General features: G+C 41.3%; 1 protein-coding gene across 1 annotated transcript in view; it reads right to left on the reverse strand.

Annotated features, from left to right (window-relative positions):
- Positions 1–19,176, reverse strand: part of GRIK4 (glutamate ionotropic receptor kainate type subunit 4) — a 313,397-nt gene that overhangs the window by 53,483 nt on the left and 240,738 nt on the right. The window contains exons 9-10 of the mRNA XM_070765309.1: positions 11,428–11,580; positions 8,551–8,655 (exon numbers count right to left, since the gene is read on the reverse strand). Coding sequence (XP_070621410.1) covers positions 8,551–8,655; positions 11,428–11,580 — 258 coding nt within the window. The remainder of the gene's footprint in view (positions 1–8,550; positions 8,656–11,427; positions 11,581–19,176) is intronic.

The following is a 19,176-nucleotide window of genomic DNA, read 5'->3' on the forward strand; positions in this document are numbered from 1 at the left end:
ATATTAAGACCGTGGTCCGGTGTGATTGGATTAGTGCAGCAGTTCTCAACCTGTGGGTCACGACCCCTTTGGGGGGTCGAACAACCCTTACACAGGGATCGCCTAAGACCATTGGAAAACACATATTTACAAATGTGAAATGGAAATGTTCGTATGAAGAGGAGTTCATAAGAGGAGGTATCACTGTATTTATATTTGACTTCTTTTTATTGTATTTGTATCTTTTATATTGTTGTAAACTGCCTTGAGTACTTCGGGATTGGGCAGCATAAAAGTTGAATTAAATAAATAATTTTTTATTTTTATTTTGCGGCACTGCGCATGCGCGCACCTGTGAAGCACACCCACACAGCACGGGAGGAAGCGAACCGACAGTGAGATGAGTTAGAACCAGTGATGAGCCGCTACTGGAAGGGTCAGGTGCTACACTCCAGTAGCAATTTTTGGGATGCGCATACAGCCGCCCATTCCCGATGCGGGCACAAAGGCCCCTGCATGAGATTTTGCTTCTGCACATGCGCAGCAAGTGAAATCTCGTGTGAAGACACGCGGGTGAGATTTTGGCGATTTTCGCCCATTCTTTGCTTCTGCATAAAGGAAGCGAAAATATCGCCGAAAATTGCCGAAATCTCACTCGTGAGTTTGTCCTCACATGAGATTTCACTTGTCACACCGAAGGGCATGCGCACACCCAACAGACGTGCGCGCACCTGCGATGGCCTCGGAGGGCACACGGTAGCACCGAAGGCAGCAGTCCTTCGCTGGTTAGAACTCCCCCGCCCCTATTTTCCCAGCCATTCAGAAACAGATTCGCCTTAATTCTGACAGCCCTCTAAAGTCCATAATTTGTATTTTCCCTGCTGGACTGCTCAAATTAATTGACTATTGCCACGGCCTCCTCCGACAACCGAACCGTATGACCCTTGCTTGTACAATGGTTGGCTAAATACATCTGCGCCTCAAGGTTATCCCATAATGTTCTGGGCTGACTCTCAATAGCATGGTAATATGCCTAATAGAGCTCTCTCCCTGCCTTCTGTTGCTGAAGGTGAAGGCATCCAAAAACGTTAAAGGATGGAATTTCTCTCTCTCTCTCTGTGTCTTCTCTTTCTCTTTCCTTATCTCTCTCTCCTTCTCCCCCTCTGCCCTCTCCCCCTCTCTCTTTCCCTCTGTCCCTCTTTCTCTTTCTCTCCCTCTCCCCCTTTCCCTCTCCCTCCCTCTCTCCTTCCCTATCTTTCTCTCTCCTTATTTCATTCTCCCCCTTCTCTTTCTTTATCTCTCCCCACTCTCCTTCTCTCTCTATGTTTATCTTTTTCCCTCTCTTTCTTCTGTTCTCCTTCTCCTTTTCTCTTTCCCTATCTCTTCCCTCTCCCCCTCTCTCCATGTCTCTCTCCTTCCCTCTCTTTCTCTCTCTCCTTTTCTCCTTCTCCCTCCTTCTTTCTCTATCTCTCCCCACTCTCCCTCTCTCTCTTCATCCCTCTCTTTCTCCTGTTCCCCTTCTCCCTCCTTCCCTTTCCCTATCTCCCCCCACTCACCCATGTCTCTCTCCTTCTCTCTTTCTCTTCTCTCCTCTTTTATGTACACTGAGAACATATGCACCAAAGACAAATTCCTTGTCCGTCTAATTTTACTTGGCCAGTAAAATTCTCTCCTCTCCTCTCCTCTCCTCTCTTGTTCTCTTCCCTTCTCTTCTTCTCTTCCCTTCTCTTCCCTTCCCCTCCCTTCTCTCCTCTCCTCTTCTAAAATAGACTCATCAACAATTATTTCTCTGCAATACGATGAGGGCTTTTCATCCTACTTCAGCCCTCTCAAAGTAACTGCCAGCTGAAAAACCTTCTGACCACAAGAGCAAGAACCCAAGGTTTTGAGTAAACAGATCTGAAGAGGCTTGCCCTTATGAAGTCACACTCACATTTAAGAGACCTGATGCTATTTCCCAACAATGGGGAAACTGCCAATGGAGCCAAGTACAATTGATCCCAAGGGAATATGACCCCCGGCTATATTCTCTGCGACTTTCCAATCCTTTAAGGCCGTAAGGAGCCCTGAACCAATGGCCTTGAATGGAGCTAACACTGTCCTACGTCTACGCGACTTGAAATAGAAATAAGCTCATTTCGTGCTCCTGGCTATGTTTGTCAGGGCAGCTCTTCCTTCCCACCAGGGGAAAGATAATTATCATTTGTTCCTGAAGCTCCGTGTCTTTGTTTATGGGACACCAAGAGAAGAAAATGTTCTGCGCAAGAGTTGATGGGATAATTAGGCCAGGAAACGACAGTGGAAATTTGGAGTTTCAGAGTAAGGTGAGAAGCATCTCATTTGAGCCTGCTTGAAAGGGACAATGCCCCAAAGAGAAGAAATATTATTGGGGAGAGATTAGGGGATGGCTACAGGAGATAATAGGAGAATAGCCATAGCATTAGCATCTGTCTGCCTGCCTGCCTGCCTGCCTGCCTACCTACCTACCTACCTACCTACCTACCTATCTATCTATCTATCATCTTTCTAGTCTGTCTGTCCATCCGTCCATCCGTCCGTCCATCCATCCATCCATCCATCCATCCATCCATCCATCCATCCATCCATCTAGTCTGTTTGTCTGTCTGTCTATCTATCTAATCTGTCTATCTGTCTATGTCTGTCTGTCTGTCTCTCTCTCTCTCATCTCTCCCTCTATCTATCTCTCTATCCCCCCTCTACCTACCTACCTACCTACCTGCCTGCCTGCCTGCCTGTCTATCTATCATCTTTCTAATCTGTCTGTCTGTCCATCCGTCCATCCACCCATCTAGTCTGTCTGTCTATCTATCTAATCTGTCTATCTGTCTATGTCAGTCTGTCTATCTCTCTCTCTCTATCCCCCCTCTACCTACCTACCTACCTACCTACCTACCTACCTACCTATCTATCTATCTATCTATCTATCTATCTATCTATCTATATCTATCAGACTTGTATGCTGCCCAATCATTATGGGACTCAGGGCAGCTTACCACAATATAAACATACAAATTACAATAATAAAAGAAGTCCAATATAAATATTAAAAAAAAAAACCCCAATTACAAAACCCCAGCACTATTCATTCATTCATTCATTCATTCATTCATTCATTCATTCATTCATTCATTCAACTTCTATGCCACCCAATCCTGAAGGACTGAGGGTGGCTTACAACAGCATAAAATTAAAAAAAGACAGTAAAAAGAAGTCAAATATAGAATCTGAGTTATAAAACCTTAATCAAAAGCCATAATAAACATGATAAACTTACCCAACACTCATACCAGACATTCATGCAGTTTGGCCATGACTGTTGTTGGTTCATGGCCCCCAGGCCTGTCGCCTTCATGGCCTTACGGAAAGCCAATATGGTGGGAGCAGTACGGACATCAGGGGGAGAGTTGATTCCATAGAGCCAGGGCGTTAACAGAGAAGGCCCCCCCTCGCGGTCCCGCCAACCGGCATTTAGACTTAGATAACGCTTCTTTACAGCCCTCTCTAAGCGGTTTACAGAGAGTCAGCATATTGCTCCCACCAATTTGGGTCCTCATTTTACCAACCTTGGAAGGACGGAAGGCTGACTCAACCTTGAGCCTACTGAGATTCGATCTGCCAAACTGCTGGCAGTCGGTGATCAGCAGAAGTAGCTTGCAGTACTGCATTCTAGCCACTGTGACACCAAGGCTCTACAAATAGAATTTAAACCTGAACTATACTGATTAGGAATAATTATAAAAAAAGATAAAGAAACGACTCCAATACATCAGTTTACACATAGTAACTGCAGCGAGAACTGTATATGCTCAATGCTGGAAACTTGAAAATACACCAAGCAATGAAAGGATTGTACATAAAATACTGGAATGTGCAGAGATGTATAGGCTCACATTAGAAATGAAAGACAAGGAAGAAACACAATCTTAGGAGGTGTGGAATAAGGGGTACACTTGGTTAGAACAGAGAAATAAAAATGCATAGAAATAAATGTAAATAACTGTATGAAACCAATTGCACAGTACTGTTAAAAATGTTTATTGATATGTAAATTGGAAAAATGAAGACTTACAAAAAAGAAAAGAAAAAAGAAAGAGGAATGCAATAGACGAGAATTCCTACTGGAGCTTTGGCTTATTAGCAACAGCAGCTGCTGCTCTTATGAAATATATGAGTGCAAGGTTGGATTTCAGATTTGGTTCATTCAAGTGATAAAATGTTTCTCCGGGTTGGAAAGAATTTCCCTGGCATGGAGGAACATAATTATCTGCCTTCTTCTAACCCAAATTCTTCATCCCTCTGGGTTTCTTCCTTCCTTCCTTCCTTCCTTCCTTCCTTCCTTCCTTCCTTTTTTCTCTCTTTTTCTTTTACCTTCCTCCTTTCCTTCCCTCCCTTTCATTCCTTCTTTCTCTTTCCTCTTTCTCTTCTTTCTTTCTTTTTCTCTTTTCTTTCTTTTTCTTTTTCCTTCCCTCCCTCTTTCATTCTCCTTTCTCTTTCTCTTTCTCTTCTTTTTTCTTTCTCTTTTCTCTTTTTCCTTCCTTCCTTCCTTCCTTCCTTCCTTCCTTCTCTCCTGCCCTCTTTCATTTTCTTTCTCTTTTCCTTCTTTTTTCTTTCTCTTCTTTCTTTTTTCTCTTTTCTTTCTTTTTCTTTTTCTTCCCTCCCTCCCTCTTTTTTCCCTTTTTCTTCTTTCTCTTCTTTTTTCCTCCCTCCCTCCCTTCCAATTTATTAGTGGCCTATCTTCCCACAAGATAAAAATATTGTTAGCAAATGACAATGTGTTTCTTCTGGTTTGGATGTGCCTCATTCCACTGCGTGAATCCAGCCACTGCATTTCCTAAACTGTGACTCCTGGTTTAGCATGTTGCACAAACATACCCAATTGCAATCGTGGTTAGCTGCCACGGTTGAGCCCAGTCACTTTTTTGAGTTTCCAAGAATATTTTCAGCCCCACTGTGAGACGCCTGTAATTTGGGGCTGCAAAACCGATGCTCTCCTGCTCAGATACTATTAGGACCACCTGAGCGAAAATGCCAGCCAAGCCACACAACTTAAATGCATTTCTGACTCTGCGAAACCAAATGTACGTCCACTCCAAAATTCAAAAGAGATTCGATAGGCTCATGAGTTGGCATTTTCCTGCAAGCTGAAAACGCTGCTCGGGTGGCTGGAGAATTCCTTCTCAAATACACTTAGCCAGCTTTGACTAAACGCAAAACCTTGTTGAGGCCTGCTATGTAAATATATTAAATATTCAATCACTGGATGCTGCTGGCCGTCAGCGGGAAAGAGCAAGGATGAGGAAGCCTGAAGCACAGCTAATTTGCCTGCTGCTAGGATCCGGGCACAGCTTCAAAATTCATTGAATTCTCGAGCAGAGCCGATGAACAGGGAGCCCAGGCGGAAGAGAGAGAAGGGAATACAAAAATAAAAAAATAAAAAAGAATAGGGTTTGTTTTTTTTTTTTAAAAGGCACAACAATATCTATACAGGGCTCATCCACTCCTTTGAACACACAGACACACACACACCAGTATGGATACTTTGACTTACAAGGTAGGAAGGAAGGAAGGAAGGAAGAAGAAAAGAGAAGAAGGAAGGGAGAAAGGAAGGGAGGAAGGAAAAGAGGAGGAAGGAAGGAAGAAAGGAAGGAGAAGGAGAAAGAAGGAAGGAAAAGAGGAGGAAGGACGGAAGGAAGGAAGGAAGGAGGAGGAGAAGGAAGGAAGGAGAAGAGGAGGAAGGATGGAAGGAAAGAGGAGAAAGAGAAGAAGGAAGGAAGGAAGGAAGGAAGGAGAAGAGGTGGAGGAAGGAAGGAGAAGGAAGAAAAGAAGGAAGGAGTAGAGAAGGAGGAAGGAAGGAAGATTAATGAGAGTGAGGGAGGATCTCAGGAAAGTCCTGCCTTAGTGGCCCCTGACACAAGTGATGACTTAGCCACACCCACTCTGACCACTCCCACTCTGGCCACTCCCATCATGTCCACACCCACCATGGCCATACCCAACTGGTCCTCCAATGTCAAGTACAACCTTGGTGCGTCCCTCAACAAAATCAAGTTGGAGAAGAGTTTGACGATCTCTTGTGGTTCTGATCCTGGAATCGGTGCAAAGGACCCAGCTTGAAAGACATCAAGCCAGGGCTGAGCTCCTTCCGTGCGGGAGCCCTGTAAGATCAGACCGGGCGCCTAAAGCAAGCTTCTGTTCCCACCGCCAAAGTGTTGGCCTCCTCTATTATTCATCGGCCCACTGCATTATTTAAACCACCGCACCACCTAAATGAACGGCACCGGGCTCGTGTTTATTCAGCGCTTTGAGTATGTAAAGCATTATAATGTTGTCATTAATAATTCGATAGGCTCCAGAGGCTGCAGCTGGAACAGGAAAAAAAAAATCCAAAACAATTGGCGTTTCACTGCCTGACCTGCCACTGTGGAACAGGAGCTGAATCAATAAAGAGCCAGCTTAGAGACAGGGGTTTATTTATTTATTTTACTTATTAATCAATTGGATTAATTGGGGGGAGGTGATTCCAGAGGGCTGGGCCCCCCACAGAGAAGGCCCTTCCCCTAGGTCCTGCCAAACAACATTGTCTAGTTGATGGGACCTGGAGAGGTCCAACTCTGTGGGACCTAACCAGTTGCTGGGATTCACGCGGCAGAAGGCGGTCCCGCAAGTAATCTGGTCTGATGCCATGAAGGGCTTTATAGGTCATAACCAACACTTTGAATTGAGTCTGGAAACCAATCGGCAGCCAGTGCAGACTGCGGAGTGTTGCAAAGACATGGGTCTGCCTGGACAGGCCCATGACCACTCGCGCGGCTGCGTTCTGCACAATTTGTAGTTTCCGAACACTCTTCAAAGGTAGCCCCATGTAGAGAGCATTGCAGGGTTGTACAGTCCTTGATGACGCTGAAAATTGACCAAGACAACGAACAATGGGAGGGAATGAATCAAGCAGAGAAGCAACCTAGAACTAAGGAGACATTTCCTGACAGCGAGGACAATTAATCAGTGGAACAACTTGCCTCCAGAAGCTGTGGTTGCTCCATTAAGAAGTCATTGGACAACAATTTTCTCAGAATGGTGCAAGGGAGGGGCAGTGGGGGTAGTACGTTTATGCACTATTTATTAAATACTTAATAGTTTTTTTTATTGTCCTTCCTTTTTTAGTACCTTAGTATGATCCTTATTTATTTTTTAAATAGGAAATCATTAAATAGTATGTTTTTACCCATAAAACGCTTTAATCATTATAATCATTATCTAGAACTGAACTTTTACACCAATTCAAGAGAATTGAGCCACTTGCCTAATCTGTTATCATACTGAACCTGGTGGGTTCAGTACAAAACCTTAAAATGTTTTTGTGCTCCTCAACCAATAACGCTGTCGATCATTTGTCCTTTTTGTGGCTATTCAAATAATGGGACTTAATTAGCTGAAAAAGAGTCCAAGCATCTATTTGAAAACTTCTCTTGGTTGGTAAGCCACTCCCACCCAGTCACAGGACCTTTAAGCCACCCCTGGTCACATGATTGTCAAGCCACTCCCCTCTGGGTCACATGGCCGGCAAGCCACTCCTACCCGGTCACATGACCATCAAGCCACACCCATGAAATAAGCCACGCCCATGGCGTGGCAGTAAAAAAATTGGCAGCCCATCACTGGTGCAGGCTCTCCTGCTTCAGTAAGGGGTTGGACTGGATGACCTCCAAGGTCCCTTCCAGCTCTATTCTTCTGTATTCTGACCCTTTGCAGAGTTACAAGGACGGAAGCCGGTCAGTTGAGTCTCTTCCTCCATTTCAAAGCGGAGTTGAAAGAGCCTGTTAAATTCAGATCCATCTGGCCATGGGTCAGCGGAGCGAGTATCTCCCCAAGCAACAGAGGAACGGAATCTTTATTTGATTTAAACTGGAATTGCTTAGCGAAGTCGCCGAGAGACGTTTGAAAGGAACTCATTTTAAAGGCTGCAAAGATGCCACAATCACTTCAAACGGAAATTGCTCTAAAGCTGCCTAGACAGAGGACGCCTGATTCCCGCTTCTTCTCCCATTTGTCAGATTTGAAGCTGTCCTGAAAGATGCCAGGCTAAAGCTGGCTCTTATTCTTCACCTTTTGCGTCTCACATCTCCTATAGCAAAGGTGTGCTTGTGCATTCTTTGCAAGGACAATGATCTCTTTCTGGCACTCTTCCCACCAGGATAAAATTCACCCCAAGAAAGTTTTTGAAGCAAAAGAACCAAATGAGATCCCCCCTCCCAACACACACAATAAATTACACGTAGAAAGGAGGTTCCAAAGTTATAATCACATAAACTGACAGCCAACGAGACAAAGGACATTTTTAAAGGAACCATGACAACTATCCTATATATTGTCTTCCTTTCATATATCCTCTCCTCTAAGTTCACTTTCACCCTCTTTTATATTATCACATGTCTATCTTTCTTCCTATATATTTGTGTATTGGGCAAATGAATAAATAAAAAATAAAAATAAATAAGAACGAAAGACACAACATAAAAGAAAACGGAGAATAAAGGGCAGGTCTTTATTTACCTGTCTGAAGCCATTCCTGGTGTACTGCAGGATCTTCAGAGCATAATTTGATCGTTGACCTTTGCTGTTGAACTCTATGTGGCCAGTGAGACCTTCCAATTCTACCTGTCCAAGAGAGGGTGAATTGCAGCAACAGATAGAAACTCTAAGTCTGAAGGATGCAGCGCTACGCTTCTCATGCCAAGGCAGAAGGGAAAACATAATCTGGCATGAAACATCTAGAACTTTGGTTTAAGGTCCCTTCCAGCCCTAAAATTCTATGATTCTGTGATTCTACGATTCTACAATTCTACAATTCTATGAGTCTACGATTCTGCAATTCTTTGATTCTATGATTCTGCAATTCTATGATTCTGCAATTATGTGACTCTATGATTCTATGATTCTATGATTCTACGATTTAGCAATTCTACGATTGTACGATTTTAGGATTCTAGGATTCTATGATTCTACAATTCTACGATTCTAGGATTCTGCAATTCTATGATTCTATGATTCTGCAATTCTGCAAATCTGCGATTCTATGATTCTATGATTTAGCAATTCTACGATTCTACGATTTTAGGATTCTAGGATTCTAGGATTCTACGATCCTGCAATTCTACGATTCTATGATTCTGCAATTCTACGATTCCATGATTCTACCATTCTACGATTCTGCGATTCTGCAGTTCTACGATTCTGCGATTCTACGATTCTACACTTCTACAATTCTATGATTCTATGAAAGGTACTGGAAAAGTCTGTTGCTCATCAGTTTTAGGTCAGGAAGGAAGATGGGAAGTTTTTGGACAGGGTACCAATGTTGATTAGGTGAGAGGGGAGGAAGTCCAGGCCCCCTGCGTTGTCAAAAAATGGTGATAAAGCCACCTTGCTTACCACCTCACCAGCTCACCTGCCCCTTTCTCTACCCTCTCCAGAGATCTTCCTTCCCAAACCCTGTGAATTAAGCACTCAAAAGTGAGTGCTTAATTCAAATGCATTGTCTGAGACTTGAGGGGAAGCCATTACATGGCTGGGTAGCACCATGCGTCACCCTGGGTTTATGTGAACATGAAGCATGAGGGTGCGAAGGTCTGGTAAATACAGATAGCCACACTCTGCTAATTGTTGAGAAAGCATTAGATTATTGATTTTTCCAGCAATACAGGTCTCACATAGGAGAAAATAAAACCGTAGCAATTTCTGTTAGAGAGCCTTTTTATTTTCAGCAAAATGCATGCCAAGTGACTTGTCCGTCAACAAGAGTTGAAATAACAAAAGGTCTCCTTTGTGCAGAGGGATAACGAGTCCTATCCTGTGCCATATTAAGCAGGATCCAACAAAGCCAGTATAGAATAAATACAGTGGTACCTCTACTTACGGACTTAATTCGTTCTGTAACCAGTAGAAAAGTTTGTAAGAAGAAGCAATTTTCCCCATAGGAATCAATGTAAAAGTAAATAATGTGTGCAATTGGGGAATACACAGGAAAAGTGGAGGCCCTGTTTCCTCCCGGGAGATTCCTTTTCTGGCCCTGTTTCCTCCCAGCAGATTCCTAGAGAGGTCCCATGGAGGCTTCTCCCCACCTTTTCCGGCCCTGTTTCCTCCCAGGAGATTCCTAGAGGGACCCCACAGAGGCTTCTCCCTGCCTTTTCCGGTTACAGTTTCAGAGGCTCGGGTTTGTAAGTGGAAAATGGTTTGTAGGTAGAGGTACCACTGTATGTACTTAATAAAAGGATATTGTCCCACAGTTGAACAACCATAAATTCAGGTCAACTAAGGACTTGAAAACATCTTAGGTTGTTGCCTCTGTGAAATTTGGAGGTCTGCCAAATAGATGATGGACAAATGACTATCATTTAAAAAAATGAAAATTTGCTGTGCATTCTTTTGAAGGTCTTACTCTTTGGATTGTCATGGGATGATATGGTAACCTTCAATGGGGATATTTATGGCGGTAATTGGATTAATTAGGCAATATTTGGTGATATTATTGGGTTTATTTTTTCCCCTTTGACTACACTGCTGTAAGAATTTTTCAAATGTTTTTTAAGGGTATTTTAGGTGTTAACTATTTGTAAAAGGTATTGATTATATATGAAAATTGATATGGAGGCGATTAGGAGAGGTTTGAAACATTTCAGCCTATTCAATGTGAGATACTAGAATTCGAAACAACTTAAATGGGGTCTTAGTTAACAGTATACTGCTATAGCATTAAAAAATTGGGCAGCTATTTTTATTCAGATGTCAAAAGTGAAGGTGGTAGCATTGTATTCTATAACTTCCTGAAATTGATTTATTGTAAAACAATTCGATGCTGTTGTTATAATTTTTATTCTACTGTGATTGGAGAGAAAAACATAGAAACATAGAAGTCTGACAGCAGAAAAAGACCTCATGGTCCATCTAGTCTGCCCTTATACTATTTCCTGTATTTTATCTTAGGATGGATATATGTTTATCCCAGGCATGTTTAAATTCAGTTACTGTGGATTTATCTACCACGTCTGCTGGAAGTTTGTTCCAAGGATCTACTACTCTTTCAGTAAAATAATATTTTCTCATATTGCTTTTGATCTTTCCCCCAAATAACCTCAGATTGTGTCCCCTTGTTCTTGTGTTCACTTTCCTATTAAAACACTTCCCTCCTGGACCTTATTTAACCCTTTAACATATTTTTAAAAATATGTTAAAATAAAAAAATAAAAATAAAGTCTTTGCCTAATGGAGATATTTATGCAAATTCTTAGAATCCCTTCCGATGCTTCCTATGATCTACTCCTACAACCTCACTTTATGGTAAACCTCCAAGCAGGAATTCTGTCTATCTCATGCTGACAACAGGGATGAACCCAGGTTCACAAACCCCCTCTGCGCTCAATCCATTCTCACCATTCTGAGGTAGTTCATCAAGCTGGTTCCGTGTTGCCAGATTTGGGCCGATCCGCAAGACAAGGGTTTCACGCCGATTTCCTGGCTCCGGTTCAGCTCTTGCACTGCGCTGACCACAGCATAGACCGCATCGAACAATAAGGCAGAAGACAGCTGAAGAAAAGGGGAGACAAGGGACCCGGAGAAGAAATGTTATCGGGACCCAAAGCCCCGTCCAATTCCAAAACAATAACCGGGCATGGAATAAAGGGCAATTAAATAAGTAAATTCTTGGTTCCAGTTAATGGGGAATAAAGTATATGCATTTGATGGAGAACAACCTGAATGAATTGTGGCAGGTGGTACTATCTCAATAAACACAGCTAATGTATAAGATGCTAATCAGAATTAAACCAGTTTGGTGCTTGGTTGGAAGAATAGGATAGGATAGGATAGAATAGAATAGAATAAGAGGAAGGGGAGGGGAGGGGAGGGAAGGAGAGAGGAGAGATATTGAAATGAAAAATAAAGAGAAGAGAGAAGAGGAGAAGAGGAGAGGAGAGGAGAGAAGACAAGCATTGGAAGGGATCTTAGAGGTCTTCTAACCCAACCCCTTGCTTAGGCAGGAAATCCTAGACCACTTCAGACAAATGGCTATCTAATATTTTCTTTAAAACTTCCAGTATTGGAGCATTTACAACTTCTGGAGACAAATTTCTCCACTGATTAATTGTACTAACTGTCAGGAAATTTCTCCTTAGTTCTCAGTTGCTTCTCTCCTTTTTTTAGTTTCCACCCATTGCTTCTGGTTCTACGCTCAGGTGCTTTGGAGAATAGGTTGACTCCTTCTTCTTTGTGGCATCCCCTGAGACATTGGAACACTGCTATCATGTCTCCCCTGGTCCTTCTTTTCATTAAACTAGCCATGCCCAGTTCCTGCAACTGTTCTTTATATGTTTTAGCCTCCAGTTCCCTAATCACCTTTGTTGCTCTTCTTTGCATTCTTTCTAGAGTCTCAACATCCTTTTTGCATCGTGGCAACCAAAATTGGATGCAGGATTCTAAGTGTGGCCTTACCAAAGCATTATATAAAGTGGTATTAACACTTCACATGATCTTGATTAGATCCCTTTGTTAATGCAGCTTAGAACCCTATTGGCTTTTGGAACACAAGGAAATACCAGAGATATAATCTAGATACTATGCAACACTCTATGGATCTTTTATTTGTTTTTAAAAAAATGCAGGGTCTTTTTAGTTATGGCACCATCATTGTGAAACCTCCGTGGGAACCCCCACCTGTGATTTACATATCAAAGTCAATTCAAGAATGAACCTTTTAAGGAAGACTTGGCATGGAATGAATCCTGTTTGTTATTTTTCCCAGTCTGGTTTTGTTTGAGATATTCCCCCCCCCCCCCGCCCTCCTACTATGATTTGTTACAGAGTTGTTTTTATTAGAGGGCTGTCAAATGCAGTTCTCCTGTTTCTATTATCTGTAATTTGATGATATTGTTCTTAATTGATTTTAATCTACGCTGCAAGCTGCTTTGCTTTGTATCTGAAGAAGTGGAGGCAGAAGAGAAGGTTGATAAGGAACAATAACGATCGTGTTTATCCAGAAACAATTAAAATATTTTTGCAACCCTATTTGAGAGTATCTTGCAAGTGATCTTGATGCATCAGATTTTATTAGGGAAACATGCTCCCCGATGTTATTCAAGCAAGCGGAACACGAGAACAACGGCAGCCTACACGATAAATCAATCCTGATGAAATGTCCTAGATCAAAACTGTTCTAAAGATATTATTTAACCTTGTACAGTTATATTCCATCAGCGCATTAATTTGCTCTGAGCCACACTTACAGAGAATGGGGCTTAATTAATGATAGATTCTGCTATTTCCCAATAAAACTACTTTAACCTCAAATCCCGGGATTATTTTGATACACTTGCAAGAGGGACTATTCATCTGTCCCTTTGAATCAATATTTTTGTTCATCCTGTCATACCTTTCCCAGCTAACCACAAATATTTACTCTAAATATGGGACTTAAAGAGTTTTGGTAGGAAGAACATATCTATTCTGGGATGCGGATGAACAAATCAATATCATCTATGTGTCTCAGTTACTAATTCCTTCAGCGTAACAACATTACGGACCACTGAGAAAGGAGAGCTCCCTCCAATGCCTCCTAAATTTCAATTTCCTCCAAAGATTCATTTAATTCTGTCTTTATCTCAGGATTCCAATCGCTGAAATGGCATTAACTTCTGTCCAAATAATCTTTAACACTTATATGTATTGATCCGACATAAAACATGGCTGCAAATGCCAGTTTGCCTTGCAAATCTACAGAGATGGATGTTCTAGTTTCGGCCAAGCCCATTTTCTGCACCCATAATTCTTATTGCAATAAGTGTTGGAAGTGTAAAAAAGAAATAGGTTCATATTATCATCAATGGTGGAGCTGTAGCAAAACTAAGATATGTTGGAAAATGATAGAAAGAATAATAAAAGAAATAGTTATGCAAGAGATAGGAAAAACTCCGGAATTTTACTTATTAGGTATAGTTAAACAGAAATATAAGAAAGATATTTTACATCTAGTCATTCACATAACGACAGCGGCCAGGATAGTATATGCGCAAAATTGGAAGGGGAAAAATATTCCCAAAGAGGAAGAGGTTATTATGAAAATATTAGACTGCGCTGAAATGGATATGATGACAAGACGGTTAAATAACCAAGAAGAATCTGAATTTTATGTGATTTGGAATAAAGTGTATATATGGATAGAGAAAAAGAAGAAGTAAAAATGAATACTAGGTGTGCACAATAGTAGTATGGTTAGGATTTAATCTTTGCGTTTGTACTTTGCTTATATACGAAGTTTATTTTTCTTTTATAATAAGGTTACACAAAATTTCTTCTTTTCATTTAAAGTAATAGGTTGACTTACGATATTAATAATGTATTCTTTTTCTGTACAGTAGTCCCTCACCTATCGCTGGTGTTACGTTCCAGACCCGGCCGCGATAGGTGAAATCCGCGATGTGGAATTTATCGACTGATAGTACTTATTTAAGTATTTATATTGTAATTGTTTGGTAAGTTTTCATTGTTTTAAGTGTTTATAAACCCTTCCCACACAGTATTTATTTTAGATACAGTATTTAAATACAGTATTTACAATTTTAGATATATTTTTTTTGAAAAACCTGCCGATCAAGTTCGGCGGGCTGTTTAAATCTGCCGATCGACTTCCTCAGAAACCCGCGAACCAGCGAAGATCTGCGAATGATTTTTCTCATTAATATTTCTTGAAAACCCGCGATGAAGTGAAGCGTAGGTGAAGCGCGGTATAGCGAGGGACTACTGTATTGCAATTTGACTTCTAGAATAAGAGGGGTATTTGCAACCCCAATTTTATGTTAAGTCTGTGTTTGTATGTTTGTCAATTTTAAGAAAATCAATAAAGTTTATTAAAAAAAAGAAGAAGTAAATACTTGCAACCAGTGAAGGGCTACCAAAATTTTTACTACCACACTGTGGGTGTGGCTTATTTTGCAGGTGTGGCTTGCCGGCCATGTGACCAGGTGGGAGTGGCTTGACAATCATGTGATGTGACCAAGGATTTTCTAAGACCCTCAAAACAATCCCCATATCAACGGACTCAAAACAAGCAGGTCATTGAATTCACCCCTATCCTAGAAGTGAGCATCTATAGAAGAGTGAAAGGACAGAAACATCTTGCTTAGAATTTTGGAAGCACATTTTGAGCATTGTCATAAAGATGCCTTTGTGATTAAAATGGCCATTCACAAAATAATCACTTACTCAAAGGCAACAATCTAAAGTATTCCTTGCTACTTTCATAGCCTGAGTGAACATCCCAAAATGCTCTATTCTACATCACAGTCTTAACCCTCCTTCCTGCAGACGACCAAACAAAATCAAGGTTTATTGCAAAACATTAGGTTTCAAACATTATTCCTTTTATTTTTCAACCCATTGGTTTTTCTCCATTTCTGACTTTACATGCAGACCCAGAACTTTCCACGCTTTTTTTTCTCCACAGTCATTGGGAATTCAGAGTTTCAAGGCTATTTCCTACATTCTGGGTAAACAGTTAAACTACCTGAGCATCCATGCAAAGGCTGCCTATTGACAAAGTGGAATATTTAATCTATCCCAGGTGCTAAAAATACCCTCCCTGCTAAAGCTTTCCCCCGATAACAAAAGAAATAAAGACATCGGAATGAGCCGAGCTAAAGCAAAGCTTTGCAAGAAAATATAAGTGGGATTAATTGCCATCTTAACTGGAAATCAGTTGTCCTCTTGGCATTGTGCGGCTGGTTTCTGCTTTCGATAACGCCAGCTTTACCCAGATAAACATGTTTATTTGGATAAAGCTGCATTAAATTTATCTGGAGAAATCTGGACAAATTCTATCAATAAATGCTATGTTTGATTCTTCTCCCTACTCTTCTTTTTAGTCTTTTAGTCCTTTTATATATAGCCCAATTGAAGCTTCCAGATGTTCTGCAAGGGTAACCTTTTATATATAAGGTTCAGGGGGAAAGTGTTTTTAATAGGAAAGCGAACACAAGAACAAGGGGGCACAATCTGAGGTTAGTTGGGGAAAAGATCAGAAGCAACATGAGAAAATATTTTACTGAAAGGGTAGTAGATGCTTGGAACAAACTTCCAGCAGACGTGGTTGGTAAATCCACAGTCACTGAATTGAAACATGCCTGGGATAAACATCTATCCATCCTAAGATAAAATTCAGGAAATAGTATAAGGGCAGGCTAGATGGACCATGAGGTCTTTTTCTGCCATCAATCTTCTTCTATCTATCTATCTATCTATCTATCTATCTATCTATCTATCTATCTATCTATCTATCTATCTATCTATCTATCTATCTATCTATCTATCTATCTATCTATCTGAGTAGTTTACTGTCAGCATGTTGCCCCCAACAATCTGGATCCTCATTTAATTGACCTTGGAAGGATGGAAGTCTGAGTCAACCTTGAGCCTGGTGACACTTGAACTGCGCCAAACTGCACTCTAACTACTGCACTACCACGACCCTCCCTCTCTCCCTCTCTCTCTTCCCTCTTAACACTAGGCCTTAGACTTATAAACCATTTTACAGTGCTAAATAGCCATCTCTAAGTAGTTTACAGCCTCTTGCCCCCAACAATCTCAATCCTCATTTTACCCACCTTGGAAGGATGGAAGGCGGAGTCAACCTTGAGCCAGTCAGGGTCGAACTCCAGTCTATAGGCAGAGCTAGCCTGCAATACTGCCTTCTAATCACTGGGAAGGAAGGAGGGAGGGAGGGAGGGAAGGAAGGTAGGATGGAAGGAAGGAAGATGAGGAGGAGGAAGGAGGAGGAAGAGAAGAAAGGAAGGAAGGGAGAAGAGGAAGAGTGAGGAAGGAAGGAAGAAGGAAGGAAGGAAGGTAGCAATAGCCCTTAGACTTATATATTGCTTTACAGTGCTTTACGGCCCTCTCTAAATGGTTTATAGAGTCAGCCTTTTGCCCCCAACAATCTGGATCCTTTTACCAACTTTGGAAAGATGGGAGGCTGAGTCAACCTTGAGCCACTCAGGATGGAATTTACCTGCAACACTGCATTCTAACCTTTGCACCACCGGAGCTCCTAATGACTAGGGCACAAGGGCATATTTTTCTCGATCATAAAAGGGGAAATTCTGGAAATTGAGTCCACTCACCTTACAGTTTCCAAGTTTGAGAATCGTTGCATTAAACCCTCCAGGACCTTCCTGCAAGGAAAGCCTCTACCAGCAGGATTATTTCTGTAGGAGTTTACAATTTCCATGCTGACAACTCAACTTAGATTCAGTGGCCCCTAATTAATTCTATTTCTTCTTCCTTTCTCATATACTATGACTTTAATGCCAACAGCTTCAACACCTTCAGCATTTTTAAAATTAATTATTATTATCATTATCATGAAGATTATCCTCTCCTCCCTATGCTATGAGTAAGAGTTCACCGTTAATTAATGCCACTTCCTGCTCGGCGGGCGTTGTTGTCACTCTCTTATCATGATTAAAGTTCATTTTTAAAAAATATATATATATAATTGAACCACTCGCCATCCCATATCTTTCTCCAACAATTCTCCCTGGGGTTACGAGGTCTGTCTCCTTTTCAGAATCCCTCACATAGAAACATAGAAGACTGACGGCAGAAAAAGACCTCATGGTCCATCCAGTCTGCCCTTATACTATTTGCTGTATTTTATCTTACAATGGATATATGTTTATCCCAGGCATGTTTAAATTCAGTTACTGTGGATTTACCAACCATGTCTGGTGGAAGTTTGTTCCAAGGATCTACTACTCTTTCAGTGAAATAATATTTTCTCCCGTTGCTTTTGATCTTTCCCCCAACTAACTTCAAATTGTGCCCCCTTGTTCTTGTGTTTACTTTCCTATTAAAAACACTTCCCTCCTGAACTTTATTTAACCCTTTAACATATTTAAATGTTTCGATCATGTCCCCCCCTTTTCCTTCTGTCCTCCAGACTATACAGATTGAGTTCATTAAGTCTTTCCTGATACGTTTTATGCTTAAGACCTTCCAACATTCTTGTAGCCCGTCTTTGGACCCGTTCAATTTTGTCAATATCTTTTTGTAGGTGAGGTCTCCAGAACTGAACACAGTATTCTAAATGTGGTCTCACCAGCATTCTAAATAGCGGGATCATAATCTCCCTCTTCCTGCTTGTTATACCTCTAGCTATGCAGCCAAGCATCCTACTTGCTTTTCCTACTGCCCGACCACACTGCTCACCCATTTTGAGACATTATCTCACTCCCAGCACGTAAACACTATAACCCTCTTGAGAATATCTACTGATTGTTTCAGGACACACAATCTCCTGAAAACAAAATTAAGGGTATGAATGTAATCAATAATGGGCTGCTAGTTATGCGGACCGGTGCGCAGCTAGTGAAATCTCGTGTGAAGACTCTGGCGCAAGTGAGATTTCGGTGCTTTTCAGAAAAGCATCTTTGGGAGTAAAAAATACACTTTGCACAAATTCTTTAGCCTTATTTCCAGGCTGAAAAGGTTTCTAGAGATAGTTCTGAATACAACGTGGAAAGAATCCGAGATCAAAACAACCCACAGCAAGTTAAAACAAAATTTATCTTGGTGGGCCTCCGTTTTCGGTCATCATGTCCATTGCCTGACTTATGATCTTCAAAGTTCTTTTAGCCGATGTTTTCACATCTTCTATTTTCTGTGCCGTTAACGATCTCTTATTAGTGACCACAAATGGTGCTTGTAAATCTTAATGAAGTATATGACAACATTGATTGGGATTTTCGACTTGGCAGCTTACAAACATTTGCTTCCGTTCTTAGATTTTTGAAAAAAAAATCTCGTGTCCACTGTCTTGTGTGTATTTTTTAAATTTTTATTAGACAAAATGATCAAGGGCAGTTTCTGGAGAAGAGGAATTATAGGGCCTTTGGATTTAGAGAAAATGTTCAGCTGCAGAGTTGCTCAAGGCAATGGAGATCCAATTAAATCCAAACAATTTTCTATCCATCACCTCCTCCCAGGCGCATCAAATTTAGGGATGGGTGGGGAGCAGGTTTTCAGTGCATGAAACAGTCACCCCACTATCGAAAGTGAACATCGGGGGCTAGCCAACAAAATGAAATTCAATGGTGGAAAAAGAGTAACATTCTACATTTAGGCAAGAAAAACAAAATG

The sequence above is a fragment of the Erythrolamprus reginae genome, chromosome 12 (assembly GCF_031021105.1).
Source record: "Erythrolamprus reginae isolate rEryReg1 chromosome 12, rEryReg1.hap1, whole genome shotgun sequence".
NCBI classification, from domain to species: Eukaryota; Metazoa; Chordata; class Lepidosauria; order Squamata; family Dipsadidae; genus Erythrolamprus; species Erythrolamprus reginae.